General features: G+C 34.8%; 1 protein-coding gene across 3 annotated transcripts in view; it reads right to left on the bottom strand.

Annotated features, from left to right (window-relative positions):
* The window catches only part of LOC149564064 (NAD(P)-binding Rossmann-fold superfamily protein), a 179976-nt gene extending 163533 nt beyond the window's left edge, over positions 1-16443 (bottom strand). For 2 of the 3 annotated variants that reach the window (XM_089827158.1, XM_089827160.1), the window contains exons 1-2: positions 16111-16309; positions 3631-3772 (exon numbers count right to left, since the gene is read on the bottom strand). In XM_089827158.1, coding sequence (XP_089683284.1) covers positions 3631-3765 — 135 coding nt within the window. In that variant the 5' untranslated portion in view covers positions 3766-3772; positions 16111-16309. The other variant, XM_089827159.1, reaches the window with a different exon arrangement.
* Between the last annotated feature and the right edge of the window lie 5334 nt (positions 16444-21777).

Below are 21777 nucleotides of genomic sequence, written 5' to 3'. Positions count from 1 at the left end.
CATTTCAAGTTGTCTGTAATACGCAAGGTTGCGTGAGATTCTGAGTTTGTTGATTTTCTCCTCAAAAATCATTTCAAGTTGTCTGTAATACGCAAGGTTGTGTGAGATTCTAGGTTTGTTGATTTTCTCCTCAAAAATCATTTCAAGTTGTCTGTAATACGCAAGGTTGTGTGAGATTCTGGGTTTTACCGTTTTTTCCACAAAAACGAAGTTTTGTAAATGCAACCTATTTTGAGTCATAGCACTTTTGGCAAAGCTTCTTGGTTTCAACATTCTGTAGATCCAGGGAGGGTCTCAATTATCACAGAATGTTCCGTCATCCGTACGTTGACCATTAAAGGAGGGTATTAAGATAATATCTTATACTTTCTATAATAGTCAACTACTTGTCTGTAGTCCGTCTTTCAGTCTAGATAGGAATGTTTCCTATCCTGTCTCTTTTTTCTTCAGTCCAGATAGGAATGTTTCCTATCCTGTCTCTAGTTTTGTTTCTAATTCCATCTTCAGTCTACGTTGTTTCTTTTAGAAACAACGTCCTTGTAATTCTTTATAAGGAACACATTTGTTCCTCTAATCAATTAATCATCCGGAAATCCGTTAATCTGCCAACTCTTCTTGAATCTTGTAACAAATACAACGTATATAAATTACTACCTATTTCACATGATCATGAAAGAATAATCCGTTAAATCCAACGGTTATGAACAAGTTTAAAATTAGGTCAAAATTTTGGGATGTAACACTAATTTCTTCTGATTTTATGGTAGTTGTTGTGCACCTACGTTGTTCTAAACACCCACACTATTCTGAGTACCCACGTTGTTCTAAGCACTCGTGTTGTTCTACACAACCGCGCTGCTTAGAACAACCACCCTACTTCCAACAACTGCATTACTAGGTGAGAAAAGATCTTCCTCAAGCGAAGTTGTTTGATTCTCTACTTGTATCCATTCGTCGAGTGTATCAGGAACGAAGACTTCACTCCACACTCGTGCTCCTTCGGCACTTCGAGCTATGCGAGTTGCTTTCCTTTCGTTCGGATTCTCTACCCTCAGCATATACAAGTTAAGGAACTCCTCCCTTGTCTCTTCCACCAAATTCAATCGCTGTCAAGTCTCTTCTAGCAATTCCTCAACACTCCTCAGTCTGCTAGGTGAATGCATTCCATCTATGCTCCTTCACACCCCTCGATGTCTATCAATAATCTATTGAAGCTTCTGTCTGCACTCCGCCTGTTGTGCTAAAATTAAAACTTTTTGTGCTATGCGTATTTCATCCTTATCTTTTATATTATTCCTATCCTTATTAAGCAAATTTGGCATTAATCTTCATAACACTTCTTTCGTTCCGTGTTCAACAAGCAACGGTGCCAAATGTTTACCGTACACAGTAGACGAATACTTATCCCATGTAGTACAGTAAGATATAGCACAAAACAAATACTTTATTCATATACACAATATTCACTCCAATGCTTACAATATGATTATGATGATTACAATGATGTTCCAAAGTCCCTTTCGGACGGTGTACATATATTTTCTCGAAAGGGTGACTCAACCGTTACACGCCCTTTTGGATACAATTCTACCCATTGGCTACAATATAGAATTTACCGACAATGGTTCATACTTTAAAAAAGCAATGTACTAAATCTTTTTTAATATTAATATAAAAAGCTATACTACTACCGATTAAAAAATATCAAATGACTCAAATAAAAAAATGCTATAGCATCAATAAAATATTCTTCTAGAAGCTTAAAGGAGGTTAAATTTGATTCTTCTAGAAAATGCAGTCAGACTTTTAAAAGTAGATGTTGGCAAATCATTTGGCATCAATTCTTGATTTGTTATTTCATTAAAGGTATTTTTGTGAGCTTGTGTTTACAGGTTTAATGTGCTGCAAGACAAAAACCTTTTTATTGAGGGATTGGAGAAAAAGTCAATTCCATTTGTCCATGGATTTACTTCAGAATTCACAATTAGGTGTCATTGATGGTAGTTTGTAAAGCCTTCTATGAAGGCAAATTTCAGAATTGTCTGCAATTCAAGTAATATTATTTAACCATGGGCATCATAGTGCAATATATTATCAAGCTTAATATGAATGGAAGGGAAAAGAGTATATTAGCCTGAGTATTCAGGAGTGAAATGCCATTAAAAGATTGATTGGTATTTTAGAGGGGTGATTAAAGTTTATTGCTTGGCCAGACGATGTAATTCTGCCAACATGATTCACTTGGCATTCTTGAGTTTAGCCCAAAAATCAAAGACAATAATGAATAGCAAAAATAGATACAAGAAACACACAGAAATACCCTGGGAAAACCCTTCTTGAATGAAGGGAAAACCCATCCACACAACCAAAGGATCACTTTATTGATAATAAAATATTCAAGTGTACAATGTCCTTCGCTTGAAGCGATATATATAACAATAGGAGAGACTCTTCACATTATAGCTAAAGGTCTCTTGAGTTTCCCAAAATATAACTCTTCATATTTCCATGCCTCAATGCATGTTGAATGACACGTCTGAGTCTTTAATATTACACTTTATCATAAATGTCCTTTTCAGCTGAAGGGGACCATAACGGTATTAACACAGAGTTAAAAATCTCTATCACAGCTACAAAATCCAACAGGCATTGGAGTTTCTAGGTGATGAGTATTTATTGCTGACAGGATTCAAGAAGATATTAGTTGAAGATATTTAATTGAGCACCAAACATTAAAAATGACTGGGACAATAGAGAATACCATTCTGAGGCGTCAGCTTTTGCCCCTACTAGCCACTCGTATCTGCTAGAACATCTCAGTGATGGGGATTTCCAAGAGGCCCAATATTGGACATTAGCTGTCACAACTCTGTTCAAGGCTAGTGGGAAATTAGAAGTCGTGGCTGAAGAGTTGGCATGGAAAAACAAGAGGGACAGTCAGCCAGTGCAGGCCATCAAACCTGTAATATAATTGTTGTCCTTGCCAGCCGCTTATCTGCCTGCAAGTTGGGCAATACAATTGTCAATGGTTAGGATGGTTACTGGAGGTAATCCTGGCCTTTAGGATAAATAATCTTGGCTTAGGCGTGTAAGGAAGAATATTGGGCACACCAGGTCATGTAGTGTAGTTCAGTGGTTTTCACACCTGAATAAACATATGTTTAGTGCAAATGCAACCAATTTTCGATTTGTAGCTTACATTGGTATATTTCTCTGAAAAGCTATATTAACTTAGAATTCTGAATTACAGATCATTGGCATATTGCCTATTTAAAGATTCCCAATTATTGTAATTTGGATGATGGAATTTTGGAGTCAATAGAGTTTTTATGTTCCAATGTGTAAATTCAGTCCCCTACATCTAAAAGTCCCTCCACCTTTTTGCTTTCTATATCTAGGTTCAGGTTTTTCTACTCATCCTTTGTTAATGCTCTCAGAGTTTAATGACTTGACATGCTAACAATGTTTGTATTGAAAGTTGTTTGTTAGTAGAGTATTACTTTTAAAGGGTTCTTCTATATAAAGCTGCACAGATTAAGTCCCAATACTTTTGAGTCTCACTACTAGACCCCTCATCAGGGTAATGCTTAAAAGTAATGCTGATAATCCTTTGCCAACAAAAAAACACACCTCACTACGACTCCACAAAACTTTTAGGGAGACCAAATGAGCAATCTCTTTAAGTCTAGGAATGTATTGAGTTTGAACAAAGATTCCTCCACCAAGTAGTGCTAGTTGAGGCACCTCCAGCTTTCCTTGTTCCATTCTGCCCCTGGTAAGACAAAATTAAATATGATGTTTAATCAAGCAGATAGTAGAAAAGAAAATAGGCACATCAACTAGATTGATGATAGAGTTTATAGGTGTTGAATTTTAAACCCTGATATAATATAAAGCATCACTCTGCATCCCATAAAATTATATCATTAAATTTATGAAAGATTACAACAGAAGGAGAAAAGGGATCTATTTATATTAGGGTTCATAATACTCCAATGAAACAGTACAAGAAAATACCTACTAGGCAAAGAGTTTGCCAAATTCAACTTCTCGCAATGAGAACCTACTTAATTAAGCTACAAAAAAACATATGATCTTGTAGATACCAAAAACTATGTCACTATTCCAAGTAAGGAATAATTTAAAATAATTTAAGACAGACTAATAATGTAACTTTAATAGTAATATAATCACTCTCCAACAAAATCTGTAATGTCCCCATGTAAGTTTAACTAATTATGTGTAATTGAACTTATGTTTAATGTACATAACTTAAATTATATTAACTTATCTTAGAAAGATAACAATTGTAGGTAAATTAGTAATAAGCTATATATGTCAGTTGAGAAGACCATGTTATCCTGGTTATTATTCCCATTTATGAGAATGCCGAATGCAATAGGTTGTTTAGACACCAAACTCAACCATTTCCCTCAAGGTTTTTATAGATCGAAGCCCTTAAGCCTTTCTTGGACGTGCCTGCAAAGCGCTCGGGGTCATTGATCTTTATCCTGTCTTGGGACTGACTGATTGGCTGGATTTATACAAGCCTCTCCCTTATTGCATTTATGCTTTTCATCTCAAACTTAGAAACAATAACTACACTTGAGCATGTATGTTTATAATAGTGCTCTGAAATTTCTTAAATTTATTATTTAAATAAGCAAACTGTTCATACCAGTAACATAGATGCATAAATCCCTGCCTTATGATCTGAAAGTTTTATTTAGTTGCCCAATGCTATTGGTTGTATAGGGATCTAACTGTATTTGATATACAGTTGCAGACAATGTGCAATTAATTTCCTTGTTATATTTCTTCCACAATGCCATTGTTGTGTGGAATGTTCTGTAGATATATTGTGGTAAATTCTCAGATGATATTCTGTTGTTCTAACCAAAATTCTCCTATTATATTCTATATAACCTCATGGATTGAGTTTGAAAGTAACTTCTATATCTTCCAAACCAACAAGTGGTAGCTTTTGGAGTTGAAAAGTCATTTCCTTTCATTATATTTGGTTCTTTCATTGATTATACGATATTACAATTGGTTACTATTCATTTATTTTTATAATCTAGTTTTATTATTATTATTCAATCCTATTTTCAAATAGGGGACATCACAGTCCTACTCTCCCAAAATTGCTTGTCCTCAAGCAATATTATTTTTTATACAAGTCTAATGTGAGTAATTTTGCAACTCTATTATTAATCTGTAAATTCATACTTGAGTCTTACTACTCTAAATTAATATAATATAGGATCCAATCCATTTGAAAGTATGATGACACAAAGCACAATGAAGAATATACTTTAATGCATGAAGATGCAAAGCATACATGAAGAATTCACTTCAATGCACAAAGACACGAAGCATACACAAAATATACACATTATACGCACCTTCTTAGATTTCTTCTATTGAAATAAATGTGTCTTTCTATCCATAACATTTATAATTTGTTTCTTTACTTCAATATTTTCTCAAGTACACATGTATGTATTTCTAGATTCCTTTTTATCTGCTAGAATGATTCCTTGTTCTGTCCTTAACCCTACAAGATGGCAAGATCTCTGATACCATTTGTAACGTCCCCATGTAAGTTTAACTAATTATGTGTTATTGAACTATGTTTAATGTACTTAAATTATATTATATTAACTCAACTCATGCTATAAGATAACAATTGTAGGTAAATTAGTAATATGCTATATATGTCAATTGAGAAGACCATGTTATCCTGGATATTATTCCCATTTATGAGAATGTTAGACACCAAACTCAATGGTTTCCCTCAAGTTTTTCATAGATCCAAGCCCTTAAGCCTTTCTTTGATATGTCTGCAAAGTGCTCGAGGTCGTTGATCTCTATCCTGTCTTGGGACTGACCAATTGGTTGGATTTATACAGGCCTCTCCCTTATTGCATTTGTACTCTTCTTCTCAGACTTAGAAATAATAACTAGACTTGAGCATGTCTATGTAAAGCTATTATAAATGGATGCCCATTGAATGTGCACATTAATGGGCACACATGCACAAATTGGTATTTCATTTGTGTAGAAAAAGGTCATTCTAAAGGATCAAACATGGAGTCTGGTCTCATTGCCACCATCACTCAAAACTCATAAAGATTGCAGTCAAAATATAGGTTAGTACTTATTATGCACATGTTGTAATAGGAACCATAAAACTTATCAAGAATAAAATGAGTTAGACATGATGAGGCAATAAAATTAGAAGTTTAAAACTTGCAAGCAATGACATATAAAGCATCAGAAGATACTGTTATTTGGTTATCTGCCACTAAATTAATTAGTTGAACAAGAACTCTAATGCTCTTAGAATGTATCAAAACAGGAAAACAGTATTCATAAATATAGCTAGCATTGGTAACTTTATAATCAACATTGCAAGAATATGTATTAACTTTCTTAATGTTCCCAATGAACCCATGCAAAAGTTGGGCTGAAGATAGTATTATAAAGGTGTGTCAAGGCCTTCCAAATCTATTCTTCAACCTATATTTTAAGGGTTAAGATCTTTGGAAAGGAGGGTATTGTATGATGCAAATATTGTCATTGATGTCAAGGGCACTAATTTGTGTTCGTTAGATTTGGTCATTGATATCGAAGGAGTGAAGACAAGGTTTTCATTGATGTTGAAAGAAGGTATTCATTATTGTGATGAAAAAGTGAGATGATCGATAATGATGTCAAAGTAGCGATATAATTGTATGCAAGGTGAAAAAATTGTTATCAGCATTCAATGGCATGTCAAAGGCAAATTGTATCAATTGTTGGCAAAGATTGATAGAGAAGATAATGTGTAAATTAAAGATTTAAACATTGGTTAGACATGGAAGTCTAAAAGGCAATAAGATAGTCTTATTCACAAAAGATGTTCAGTGATTAAATAAACATATATCAAAAGGCTCAATGGTTATGATCATCATAAAAAGTCTATTACATTTTTTTTATGGAAAGATTCTTCAAACATCCAAGATTTGACAAAAACATTACTATGACAAACTATTCAAAGAATATAGAATCACTAATAGTCAAAATAAAAGAAGGAAAAATAGTACAATGTGTGTGTAATGTCTTGTGCGCAAGTGGTATGCCCCGACGACCACATGTCTAGCATTTGCATAATTGGGCTCAAGTGCTCCAATGGAAGGGAGATATGCCCTATAATAACACCATTTAAACCCTAGGTAGTTGCCCTTATCACTAGGTTGGTCTTTTGGTGTAGCGGTTGGACCTTAGTAGTATCATAGTCTCAAGGTCCAAACTGCAAAGTGTGGTGGGTTCTAATGTCTCGTACGTGGTTGGTGTGCCTTGGCAACCACATGTTTAGAGTCTATGCAATTAGGGTGGTCCTCGCCCTCAAATGCTCTTGTGGAAGGGAGATCCTTCACATTGGAGCACATCTCAGTTTCATCGAAGCATCTGAGGGTGAGAATCTCCCCCCAAATATGTGGATCTTGAACACGTGACCGGTGGGACATACAACCCACACACGGGATAATGTAGCCCACCACGCTTTGTGGCTCTCGACCTCAAAACCTCGACTCTAATACCACTAAAACCCAACCGTTACACAAAAAGACTGACTCGATGGTAAGGGCGGCTACCCAAGGTGTTAATGGTGGTATTATGGGGAACTTCTCCCTTCCACTAGAGCATCTAAGGGTGGGGACCACTCCCAATTACGCATACGTCGGACACGTGGTTGTTGGGGCACACCACTCTCGCATGGGTCATCACATATTTTCCCAATTCTAGGGCAATATTAGAGAGGATCAATCTCAATATTGTTACTTACAATCCTCCCTAGAGGTTCACTATGTGATTGACTTGAGAAATGGTGTTATTATAAACTGAACCAAGAAAAGAAATCAACGACATCCCAAAAGGGGACATTACATAGACAACATCTCTTGGGCCTCCAAAATTATGAAGAACACTTTTGGCATCACACCAAGCAATCCAATTTCACATACTTCCCATTTATCAAAAGCAAAAGTCCCTGATTTCATACTTGCAAGTTCAATTTCCTGGCATAGCTTGAATTTAGATTTCCAATTTGTTTTGTCAATCTCAACTTTTCTATATTCTAACTAGTTAATATAGGGTCCTCTACTTATTCTAGTTAGTTAATATAGGACCCACACATTCTAACTTTGTGCACTAGTATAACCTAGACTATATGTGGGATTTCAACATTTTTTTTGTTGTCTATGTGTGCCAATCAGCTGCCTAAAGCTAAGGTTTCAACTTCTGGGTATTCACAAATCTCTCTATTGAGATCATCAAACAGCAAAGGGTTAAAAAGTGGCCATTTCAAGGTGTCACCTGATACCCACTCAAAGATGTACCAACAACTTCTCACTCAAAAATAATAGTTGTTCACTCAGAATTGCTAGTACTTATGGCTAAATGTCATAATACTCGTACACATATCTCCCAATAGTGGTGAACAAATAGGCCAATTAACAACCAAAAATGCTAAAAAAGATCAATTGTTGGTACATGTGTGATCAGCTATTAGTGCATGAGGGATTATTTTTCAGCTCTTTTGATATTAGTAATTAGGGGGTCATCATAACAAAAACATAACAGCTTTTGGACCCCTATGTCGGTGTAATGTCTTGTGCGCTACTAGTATGCCCCAGCAACCACGTGTTTGGGGTCTGCATAATTAGGAGTGGTTCCCGCCCTCAGTTGCTCCAATGAAAGGGAAATGTGCTTGATAATACCACCCTAGGTATTCTCCCTTACCACTAGGCTAGTCTTTTGGTGTAGTGGTTGGGCCTTAGTGGTATCAGAGACGAGGTCAAGACTCATGGAGCATAGTGGACCGTAATGTCCCACGTGCAAGTCGTGTGCACCAACAGTCACATGTTCGAGGTCTGATTGATTGGAGGGTGGTCCCCACCCTTAGATGCTCCAGTGGAAGGGAGATGTGCGTCATAATACCACCCTTAACACCCTAGGTAGGCACTCTTACCTCCAAGTCGATCTTTTAGTGTAGTGGTTGGGCCTTGGTGGTATTAGAGTCACTAAGGCCCACCTAATTCCTTAGTTATTTTCATCATTATTACCTATGTTATCACCTCCAATATATAAAATCATTTCCATCTGCCTTGTCATCATAAGCTCCACCTATTGGCTTTGTTCCTAAGCCCTCTATTCAACCAAACATTGCTCCTTGTGCCAAAGTATCTAATAACTGTAAAAATATCTCGTCACCAAGATCCCTAGCATTCTTGTCACCCATGCTAATGGTAACCTATTCACATGTATCAATATGAACTTCTAGATTTCTTTGTGCTTCTTGTCCTATATTCAGTAAGGCCATTTTTCTCCATGTATTACAATGATGATTTAAAGGATACACATTCCAATCTGTCATGTCAATATCTGTTCGTTTTGTATTGTACCCACCAAGATGGTAGGATACACTACTTTGAAATCATAAGGCGCAACTAGTACACCAAAAGATTGGCCTGGTGGTAAGGCCGACTAGCCAAGGTGTTAAGGGTGGTATTATGGGGCAAATCTCACTTCCACCAGAGCAATATGAAGGCGAGGACCACCCCCCAATTATGCAAAACCCACACATGTCGTTGTTGGGACACACCACTCGAGCACTTAACGTTACAATCGATTACTGGTGCTCTTCCCTTATAGTTTGCAAGTCCTTATTTTTTATCCAATGGAATGCACAATTCAAGAAAGAAAACTTCTAAGTAGTATGCTTGGGGCTTAATTTTTGTTTCTTTCACTACCAAAATGATGCTTTTCTTTAGCACTCCTTTGTTTAAATGTTATAATAGATATGTTTTGAATCTCAACAAGTTGAAAGTTCCTCTCCAACTAAGCATAACTAGAATAAACACTTCTTTATTGACTTACTTAAGCACAACCACTTGGCAACCAAAAAGACAAAGGAGTAGATGCATGTTTATTCCAACATGTGCCTCCACTCACACAAATCAAATAAAACAAGCAAACAATGGGGCATTAGGATGTAACCCTTTGTCATCCCAACTTGATGCTTTTGTAGCACAATTTTCCTTGGACTCAAAAGGGATTAGCAAGACAAAGCTGCTACATGACTTTGCATGGTGAAGCTAGTGGGAGTAGTACAAAAAAATAATAAAAAACCAGCCAAAGACATTCATGATCTTGATGAAGAACCATGTGAATATTAATGATTCATATTGATTTCTACATACATTTGCACTTATATATAAACTTCTTTGATTTATCAATGATATTTAAGATTTGACAATTGACATAACATTATATAGATATATATAGCATAGTCCAAGGGGTTTAGCTTGGTTGAAACAATGAGTTCTCATTGTGGAGACCCTGCTTCAAATCCCAAGAGGGACATCTTTGTGGAATTCTAAGTAGTGACTCTTGGTCTTCTATTGGTTGTATTTGTCTCATTGTAAAAGGTGGATTCTAAGTTGTGACTCTTGGTCTTCAAATTGTTGTTTCTAGTGTGGTTGCTCGTAAGGAGCTTGAATAAGCATGTAAGTCTAATGTTGTTGCTTGAATAAGCACAAGATTTGTAAACGATTTCAATATAATATATATAGCATAGAACATCACAGCATGTCATAGTCATAACAACTGTAATGGTGGCCACCCCACATGTAATCGTGATAGAGTTAGATACCTACAAGCCACAACCAGTCAGGGGCATCCAACTCAACCCCTATTCAAATCTCCAAACTAAACAACCAAGGATATAGACAGAGAAAAAAACTAGGGCTAAGTTATAATCACAACACAACATAGCTCGAACAATAACTGAGCCAACTCAAGAATCCCACCTCGATGGTCACCACTAGAGGTATAGGACATCACATCATGGTTATGGTCATAGTAAGTATGATAGTGGCCAGTGCCCTTATACATCCAATAAAGACATCAACCAGCTGGAACCATTTGAATAATCAATTGTCAGCTGTTTTCACAAATTTGTATTAATTTTGTACATTTTTTTACAAAAATATAGTTATTAATTTTCAAAATTTGAAGTATACACAAAACAGCCATAATTGTACAGCTGAAAATTTGCCATACCAAAGTTGAATAAAGGAATTGACAAACCAGTAAACTGGCAACATAGCCAAAAGCATAAGGCCGAAAAGAATGTTATACCTAGAGCATAGGGTAAGCATGACAGAATTAATCGAGGCCTTGATAGCACAAACACAAATAATATGAGTAAAACTTCAGGTTCTAAGATTCTAAGGCTCTTTAGGGAATAATTAGGTCTATTTGTCCCCACTGGATGGATCAATCCAATCTGCCTATCATGCATTCACTTATTCCTCTTTTGGAGTTGTATTCTATGCCAGATCAAGGTGCTTCCTTAGCATATGTCCACCCTATCCTCTTCCTTCCTACATTGTAATGATGCTTTATTGTAAAATCGACCATGCCATAATCCATATGCATGAAAGACATTATATTCAGTATTTGCAATTCCACACCATCCAACATGTGAATGGCACATTTTCCATAATTTTTGTTCCTTTTTCACTTTGGGTCTGCTGGGGCTACCTAACTGTTACATCCCAAATTTTTGACCTAATTTTAAACTTGCTCATAACCATTGGATTTAACGGATTTTCTTTCATGATCATGTGAAGTAGGTAATTATTTATATCCGTTGTATTAACTGTTAATTGAGATGGTCGTTAACCATTAACTGTTATATGATGTTAGCAGTTGCTTGATTTTGAAATTATGATTAATAATTTAAAGTCTTTTAAATGTTGATATGAAAATTATTATAGAAATGTTATTATGGCGGAAGTGTTTTCATGGGTGATTGTAGGGGAAGATGAAGGGGAGAAGCATTGCTAAACGAGATCATCAGAATGGGATGCTCGCTTAGTTCAATTAGCAAGATTGACAGGTATGACCTTAAACTTCTTTGGTAAAGACTTAACGGCTTGAACACAGGATACATCTATGGGATCCGCATAAGCTATTTCGATAAATAATTTGAGAAACATAAAATAATTGAGTTAAAATATAAAACGTACCTCAAAGGATTTTAAATGATCTTTCACCATATTATCATAATATATATGTATATACGTACATATAGATATAAAAATGAAATGGCACCATTATATTATAATAATTTAATAAAATGATGTCACCTCATTAATATATTTACATGTATATATATAAATATAAAATTATAATAATATTCAAATTATAATAATATTCAAGATATAATAATATTCGAATTATAATCTTCCAACTCTATTTCCAAATTTATTCTTTCTTTTCTTTTAACTGATTAAACACTTGGCATGATAAATTGGCAAATAATCTTGTAAGTTTTGGAAGCCAAAGAGTCTCCTTAGACGTTTTTATGTATTGAGTCGAGTGAGACAAAGAATATATAACTCTCATTGCCGAATTCCTTTAAGAATGCAAAATCCTTCTTTGTTTATTACGGCCTCTTCTTAATCAATATCTACAATACCATTGAACCATTTTTATCTCCATTCAAAAGCAGCGCCAATCTATACTTTGTCGTATGTGTTCTGTTCCCTTGACGAATAAAGTATTCTTGCTCTTTGGAAACATCTGCAACATCTGAAGAAGGGTAGATTAAAAATCGGTTGCAAGGCTTCAAACAGATTTGAATATACGTCAGGTCATGTGATGTTATTCCAATATCTTTTTTATTGATTTCCATAGCAGCCAATTAGGCTCACAAGACTTTCTTTCTTTCCAGATTTTATTCAAGTTATAGTATAAGTTTTGTTGAATACTCCATGTCATTTGTTATCAAATCTTTTTCTTTACTTTCATAACAACTAGATTCATCATAGATAATGTCAGATAGAACCTCTTATGGGAGAGTTTTCCAAATGCAATAAAACCTAAAATGAAATATACTGTATGGAAAACAGAATCCAATAATATTTTCATTTAGTCTCAAGAACATAATCTTTCAGGTCATGATTTGTGAGAAGTATTCTAAGCAGTGAATCCTTCTAGAATCTATGCATAGAGCAAATTGCTCAGGAATTCCAAACACCTGGGACTCACCGATTGTATAGCCATGTAAGGTGCAGAGGTGGAATGAATCTGCAAGAAAGCAGAAGAGAAATCAAATATGAATAATAAATTAATTAAACATACTTAATAGCTCGTGCTCATCCCTAATAATGTAACCTGTTGTCAAGTCGAGCGGTCGTGATCAGGTCGTTGAACCCATCAAAAATCCTTGGCCAAAGTAGTTTAAAGGCATGTTTGCCATCTAATGATCACTTGATGTCAGTGGCGCCAGTTATGCAAGCATGTCCATTTCATAATTGTGCGGACATTCTAAACACCAGGATGCTCAGGTGGCTAGACATAGAACATCACAAGCCCATCCTGAGGTAGGGAGGGTCTTTCTAATTCAATAGATTGTGTGGGGATAAGTATGGTTTGAGATTGAGAGGTTAGGCCTATGTCAATGCTTCTCCTCTTACCAAATTCGAGGCTTGCACAACCAGCTAAAGACCCTCTGAAAGATACTTGTATGTTTTTTTTCTTCTTTTCTTGATAAGCATTTACTTACTTGTATGTAGAAAGGGTAGTTAATTGATAAATACAGTTATTTTCAGTTGATCGTTAATCTAGTTATTTCTATTGATCATAAATAATGTTATTTTCAGTTGATCATTCACTAGTTATTTTCAGATGAACATTGATATGGTTATGGTTATTGCAGTTAATTGTTTAAACAGTTAATGTCATATGAAAAGGATTTTAGTTATCTATCAATGAATGTTGGAAAAATTTTAATTAAACTATCTTTGTTTCGATATGAAAAACCGTTTGTTACACTGACCATATTCACCTTTCTAAATTCTCCTCTATTTTCATTTCTTTTTACTATTTTAGTTCATCCAATAAATTATCTAACTTCAATTACAAAGTGACTGAACATAAAAATGGATGAACATGATTATGATTATTTCACAGTTAAATTGACTGGTCCAAGAATTTAGCTATAATGCATGCTTGTTGCAAAGATTGGTTCAAATAAAATCAAATAGATCCCCACAACATTTTAATTTGTTGTACTCCAAAGAAATGTCTACAACTAAGGGTTAACATCTAAGGCCAATGAGGATTTTTGTTATGGAAAGAGGAGTATCAATGTTGACAGATGGCGACTGCTTGTGAAGGGCAAAGACAATGGCCAGTTGACTATATAATTTACAGGGTCAAGAGTTGTTTGATCTCATTTTCAGGTCAGCAAATGTCGAAGTTCAATTTTTGATGCCATCAGGAATGAGGGGACAGGTTTCTAGGATGGGGGGACACAGTGACCTTGATTTGGGGATAGCGGGGGAGAGGGTGTATATACTATACATATTGTACTTAAAATGTTAGTTATGGAAAGATGCATAAGACTATTAAGAACTAAAATACTATATAGAGTAGCATGGTATCAAAACAAGTACAAAATGTCGAAATGTAGTGAAGGGAGGCCTCTAATCATCCCTTGGGAGGTCAGGCCTCAGGTGGCAATTGGCACTGGCAGTAATCAGCGGCTGATATGCAGCACAGCTGGGGACTTGGGAATGGTGTCCCCAAGTAGCATTTTGGGAGGGGGGGGACACATCCCCGTGGAACATTGTTTCAACTTACCATTTGATTTGACAACTATTTGGAATCACACAATGAAATGGCTTCAATCTCTCTTTGTACCTCAATAAGATGCAGATGGCAACACCCACCTGTGCCTAACCCTTTCTGTCGTTGGTAACATTCATATTTTTGAGGAAAACCCTGACTGATAAAGTGACCAAATAAGTCACATTTAAATTCTTCGAGCACAAACTGGCTAGGCCATGTTATATCTGATAAGAGTATCATATGGTGATGTTGAAGTAAAAGGTCATCGGCATCTGATGGGTACTTTGGTGGTAATGTGACACCTTATCAGTAGAAGCTCTGCACGTAATTGTTGTGCCTCGAATTTTTTTTCAATAAATTTTATTGTCCACTTTGTCTCAGTTTGCATGTCAGTACACAGAAAGTGCCTTCAAAGACGACAGTATAAGAACAGTTCCCATTAAAGATCTCAAGGCAAGGCTGAAGCAGGAATCAGCGTAAGATAAATTGTAGCTCATTATAACTGAAGATTCAAGCAAGAATACTCAACAAAAGATACTTGCTTGGAATATCCAAACACGTAGAGAAGCCTCTGATATGTAAAAATGCAAAATATAGATGAGGGCTATCAGCATTGCTCAGAAAAATCCATGCTACTGCAGACTTAACCACACTTCCTCCATGTGAAGAAAAGCATTATATTATACTTGAAAAATATGAAACAAGATAAGTCACAACTACAGGGACATGCCTGATACTGAATTGGATCCGGTGAAAAAATGATCGTGTACGAACTCAAATAGCAATATATGAAACTCAACGCCCATCAAGTAGAACAAGAAATGAGTTTGACTCTCGGATTAACATGCATGTCTTTTGTGACCCACGGACAATAGAGATAGTAGCATTATTAAATAATATAATACGCTAAAAGGGAAACGGTAGCAATAACACTGATAGCATCATTTATGTATAGTAAGATAACGCCATTTTTTTATATAACGTTGTATAATTTTAAATGTTATGGAGGTCAATCGGAACATGATCACCCAAATGATGTTATAATATCAATCAGCAAACGCTTATTTGTCCTGAATTAGATCTGATAACACCATATCAGGTACAAACCTGAATGGCATGGGATGGGTCTGGAAACCTACTATCAAGAAAATCAAGCAATAAGCTTGAGAATGGGATTAACAAGCATTCTGGATTCACTAGACTAAGATATAGAAACGTAGATGAAAATTTAAACACAGACTTAGGGAAACTGGAGTGTTAACACCGGCAACACCATTGTCAACAGGTGTTGCTGAGAAATAAAACCGCGATATTGAGATATTAAGAATGTATTCTGTAGTAGTAATGAATAGAATATGACAGTTTATTTGAGAGAGAATATAAGTAATTGCAAAAGATGGTCAAGAATTTGGTAATTTCGCTTGCCTGGTAGATATTGCTCTAAAATGCTGAATGCACTTACTGCACTTCAATTCACTTCCCAGATCCGAACTGACAGGACCTTATCCCAACTGTATTCAAAAAATGGATCTGAAATAAGAAATCCTGACTCTCTTGCAGTGATTAAATAATCAGAATTCCATTGAACTGGTATAATGCTTGAAATGAAAAAGATGAGGAGGATACATGCAAGAGGAAACGGTATAAGATTGAAGGCTAGGGAAAGCAACGCGTTTAGCTTCTGCCCTGTAGTGCGAGTATCAGCAGTTCTCACATTTATTTCTGGTGTTATATTTAATGCCCTTAATTTAGTATTACTTGTAGGAGGATGTTAAAATGTTGTTAGTTTAAAAATAGTTAACATAATATTTTTATTTGATATTAAATATTTTAATATATAGCATGGTTATTAAATTTATAAAATTAATTATTTCAAATTATAATAATTTCATTAGTGGTGAGTATATGTAAATTTATATTATAATTTACAATTAAAAAAATGTTTCTAATTTTTAGTATTACTTGTAAGAAACTCAAAGTAGCATAACAATTTTCTATATTGATTGTGAGAGGAAGGTTATTTAAAATACTCTTAGATCTTTATAAGCTTGCTTAAAATTAATAGAGATGACATTAATACCAATGAAATATTTTTCTTTGAATGAAAAATCGCTTTAAAGTGTTGTCTACTTACCATTTGTCATTTATAAATCAGCTCTATAACCTGGCCTTATTTCCATTCCCTTCTCCCTGTTCCATTCTTTTGGGAGCAATGTTAAAGAAATTGTTGAGGCTAACAATAATAGAAAATTATTATACCATCCTCCACCAGGGCTTGATATAATGCCTACATAATTTTCACCTTGCTCTTTGCCCTCTGAGGTCCATCTCTATCTAGCATGCCCTCAATTACTCCTTCCCCACCTGAAGGCAATATTTTACCTAATTAAGGGTCTCGTAGGAAGTGTTGTCTTAGAAACCCAAGTCATAAAACTTTACAGAGCCCTCGGGACACTTCTCTTATTGCTCAATCTATGAATTTGTCCAAAAAGAGAAAAACCCAATAACTACCTTGCAGAACAAGCCAAAAAGGGCTAAATCTAATACCTATTAGGTGGGTTCTAATGTGGAGATTATAGAGGAGATTGGTACTTGTTGATGCTCGACCACAATTATTGCTCAACTTGGGGGAAAGGGAAGTAAATGTATGGTTGGTTTAAGCTCTAAGGATTCAATGAACTCTGAAAGTAATGAGAAGGGGAACTTTAATAATGTTGTTGCCTCCTCTCACGTCTCTAAAAGTTTGAAAAATGGTACCCTTGTTCTTAAGCCCATGGTTGAAGTTAAATTGACTCCTCCTCCTCCTCGGCATGTAAAAGACAACATTATTATAGAGGAGGTTCTCATGGATGTGGCTCCTAGTGTGTCAAAGGCTCCTAGTAGCCCGATTAGTAAATTTAAAGTTGACATTGTAGGTATTAATGAGTCTCTGCAAAACTTGAAGAAGGTGATTGTTGGTATAGAGAAAAGATTAGAAGACATCAGTCACTTCACCCTTGAGATCATGCATATCTATATGCTACCATTTGTCTTCTACATGAGTAGGTGAATGACAGGAAGTTAGTAGAGGAAGAGGATTACAATGAAAATATCAAGTTCCTAACTAAATAATAGCTAGGGTGTTACTAGCTAAGACCCCCAATGAGAAGAGATCCTAATGCTTGTTGGTGACTTAAGAATATTTTAGTCTTTATTTTTCCTATGTGGCCTTAGTCTTAATCTTTATATTGCTAACTTTATATTGTGATATACTTATGGTTAGATAGCCTTGTGTCGATAAATTTAAATATTTTTACTATGTATCGTAACTTTGTTAGTATAGATAATACTCCTCCTACTGTTATTTGGTTTAATGTTAGTAGGTGTTGGATTTTTTTAATAGAGGTAAGGTGTTGTTCATGTGAATATACTTATAATCCTTATGTTTTGTTGTACTCTAACACAACACCACTTTTGTTGCTACTAATATTAAAAACATTAATACCACAACACAATGATTTTCATAAGGAAATCCCTTTTAGGAGTAAGGTTCCCACACTCCAAAAGTCACCTAATATAATATTTGAGAAGCAACACCGGACTATGGTGTACTTCCAAAGTTGCAAGCTCTTCACAAGAATATCACCGACCTAAGATATAGAGGTAACTCAATATATATGAGATTATTTACACAAAACCTTTATCTTACAAACCTAATATACAGGATATATGGTACATGAAACCATCAAATGTTATTACAAAACCATGGGCTAAAAGCCACCTAAAAAGTGGCACCCATATCATATTCAACCCAAGATGCCTTATGATGTGTTAAAATACACATTAATATGTTTAATCCTTAAAACTAATTTATACGTTCAACACATTTTTACATTTCCTAATTCAAAGAGCTAACTTTCAAAGGTCTTAACTTTTGAGCCAAGTGTTTAATTGATGAATTGTTTGAAATGTCAAAAATATTATGATGTACTCTGTCAAGTTGTAACCCTATATGCTAGTTATGGACACTTTCAGACTATTTACAATCCTCTATGGCCTTCAAATTTGACTTCTTAAAAAGATAGCGACTTAAAAAGCAAAAAGTTATATATCTTCTAAGCTAGACATGATTTTGTAACAAAAAATTACTACCATGTTTATCAAGCCTATTCAAACCTCTGGGGAAAGTTTAGGAAAATATATGTTTAAACGTATACATACTATGAATAGCAACCTTAAGTTAATGTGAGGTTGAGACACCATTTGTCTATATGTTCTTACATTTCTACATTTTAGCTTTAGATCTAATCACTATCTATGATCTATGTTCACTTATGTGTCTCATTTATTCTTGAGTTGATATATGCATCACCTTTGATTTTGATAATCTAGGGTTCACTATAATATTCTTGAGCTCTTTTTTTTTTTTATGCACTTATTCTATTATCGTAATCTTTCATTCACTTGATGTTCCGAGCACAAACTATTGTTTCAGATCCAACTTGTCTATTTGTTGAGAATAAAATCATCGAATTGGGGTTTTAATTGATGTAAGTATGTATATAGTCACACCACCATTTTCCTCCTCTTTTGTGTGTTTGTACTTTTAGGCACGAGTCTAGATAAATTCTGAAGTTAAATGAGCACTAAACATATGCAGATAAATATTCCAAGAAAAATTTACTAGAAAAGGCCTAGTCTAGGGTACCGAGTGCCAATGACTTTCCTATTTGACCCAAAAAATTTAAGGGAATGTAACTTAAGGTCTTGTGGGAAATTTGTGTTTACTTGGACACTTGTCAAGATTATGGTGCCTAGCTCTAGTGACAAGTCATTTTGAGCACTCCTTGTTGTCACATGTGCATTTCTAGATCATTGCTCCATTTTTGTACTTCCTTATAGATTGTTATTTGTTTATTTAGGTTAGTTTTATGAGTTATGCAATTATTTATGCGTGCTTTAGGACCTAAGTAGCTCACTTTTGTAATGCCTACTAGGGAACCCAAGAGAAATTAACCTATAATGTCATTAAGTTTGCTAAACATTTGTTTGTTAAACATTAAAACAATCAAGAGATAACCAAGCGAAAGCAATAAATCGCATACATAGATAAGCAATACAATAGCAATTACATCTCATAAGGGTTCCAAGACATTGAATCACACACACAAGTTTTAATAAGATTAAGTCTGATAAGTAAACAAAGTCCATGTCACAAAATAACTACATATACAAAAAAATACATGAACGAATATACAAGTACATAAGATGCCACATGGCATAACCAAAATGCATACACATCCTCTACAAAAGTCATATGATATGAAATGCCAAAAGAATCTACATCATGATAAGATACAACATCCCATAGGATCTCAAATAATCAAAGTATAATATACTAGAATATGACATAGAACATAATCACACAATAAGAAAGAATGGAACAACTGCATAAGTTACATTCAACATTGACATCTAGTTGTCGAATCACAATGGTATAAGAAACACTACCACTCGACCTCATAGAACCTAAATGGCCCACTCCCATCATGCTAAGGAGATAATCCCAAGTCTCAAATGGATAGAAATCAAAAAGTCATAAGAAGAATCTAGGTCAAGAAATCTTGATAGCAATCTATCTCAAAGGTACCAAGCACACAAGTAACATCTAATCCAAGAGGCAAAAAAGACACGTATGAAACCTAATATGCATTAGCTTGTATTAGCACTTGAGGCATGGGCGAGGTAATACATTGACTCTTGTTAATTCATTTTAACCCCATTAATGAAATATTATCACTTATTAATACAAACTTACAATGGGTTACCTAGGAAACCTCTTTAAGGCTCTAACTTCCATTGCAAGCCACTTCCTAGCATACACATAGATAACCTACCCTAAGCTCATAAAAAGTATATCTCATAAAATCACAATATTCACCTCGTTCCTACATAAGAAACTCGAAAGAACCAATAGATAATTGATCAAAACCTCATAGGTTATACCAAGAAAATCACTATATTCACCTTAGACCTATACAAGCAACTAGAAAGCACAAATAAATAATTGATTGAAAACCCCATAGGTTACGCCAAGAAAATCACAATACGTGAGCTTACAAAAAATAACTCGGTCTCATCACAAAAACATGTGAATATAGAACATTGGTTGGGAATGAAATAATCGTGACAAAACAACATCACGTAGTACCATCATAGAATCATCACTTCTCAAGCATATGGTAAACAATCCTATTTGGCTGAACTACTAGGTTTCCCCAAAAAAATCATCAGAAGATAAAACATGAAATTTCAACATACATTTAAAACAAGTGTAGTTATTTAGTCCTTTTTAAAAAAAATATATAATTTCATAAAAAATGATTTGTGTCAAATTCAAGTTTTCATTTTATAATCATTTCACAGTTGAATAAAAGTTATCAATCATGCAATATTAACATGTTAGTAATTTAAATCATCTTAAATTATGAATGATTTAATCAATAACATAAATGTATATTATTAGATTAAATCTTAATTTAGTGTCTGCCCCTAGTTCGTATTTCTATTATCATTGCAGAACTCTTTTGGGCTAGTTTTATGCTTGATGTTTAGTAGCATTACTTTCAGATTATCAGATATTGTTTCAGATTTAGTTGATTTTATAATGAGATTACTTGGTACTCTATATTTCATGTATGCATGATGATTATTACAGTGTTTTCAGTTATTGATGATGATTAGTTAGATGGATTATATGCATTTTCTTATGGATACTTACCCCATACTGCATGTGTATGGTGCACGTGTTTGTTTTCTTTATCTATGGCATTTCTGATGTGGTTAAGGAAGGGAGTCGTAGTCACCTGCTAGTCGGGATCTACACGATGCACCACTTCCTACCATTGCTTGTTTAGCTTAGAATATTGTGTTTGTACATACGTGAATTTTATGTAGGTTGTAGGTATCGGGTATCGACTTCTCTGAATTGCCAGGATGAGCATACCCTATGGCATTATCTCAATGGTAAGAGAGGGGAGATAAATTCTTAAGTCCAAATCCTAAACTTTAAAGCCATTTGTCCTAATTGACAATTAGGACAAGTGTCTGAGT

The sequence above is a fragment of the Cupressus sempervirens genome, chromosome 4 (genome assembly GCF_028749045.1).
Source record: "Cupressus sempervirens isolate cs-2001-9-10 chromosome 4, ASM2874904v1, whole genome shotgun sequence".
NCBI lineage: Eukaryota > Viridiplantae > Streptophyta > Pinopsida > Cupressales > Cupressaceae > Cupressus > Cupressus sempervirens.
The sequence above is the reverse complement of the archived record's forward strand: the minus strand, read 5'-3'. Positions and strand labels throughout refer to the sequence as shown.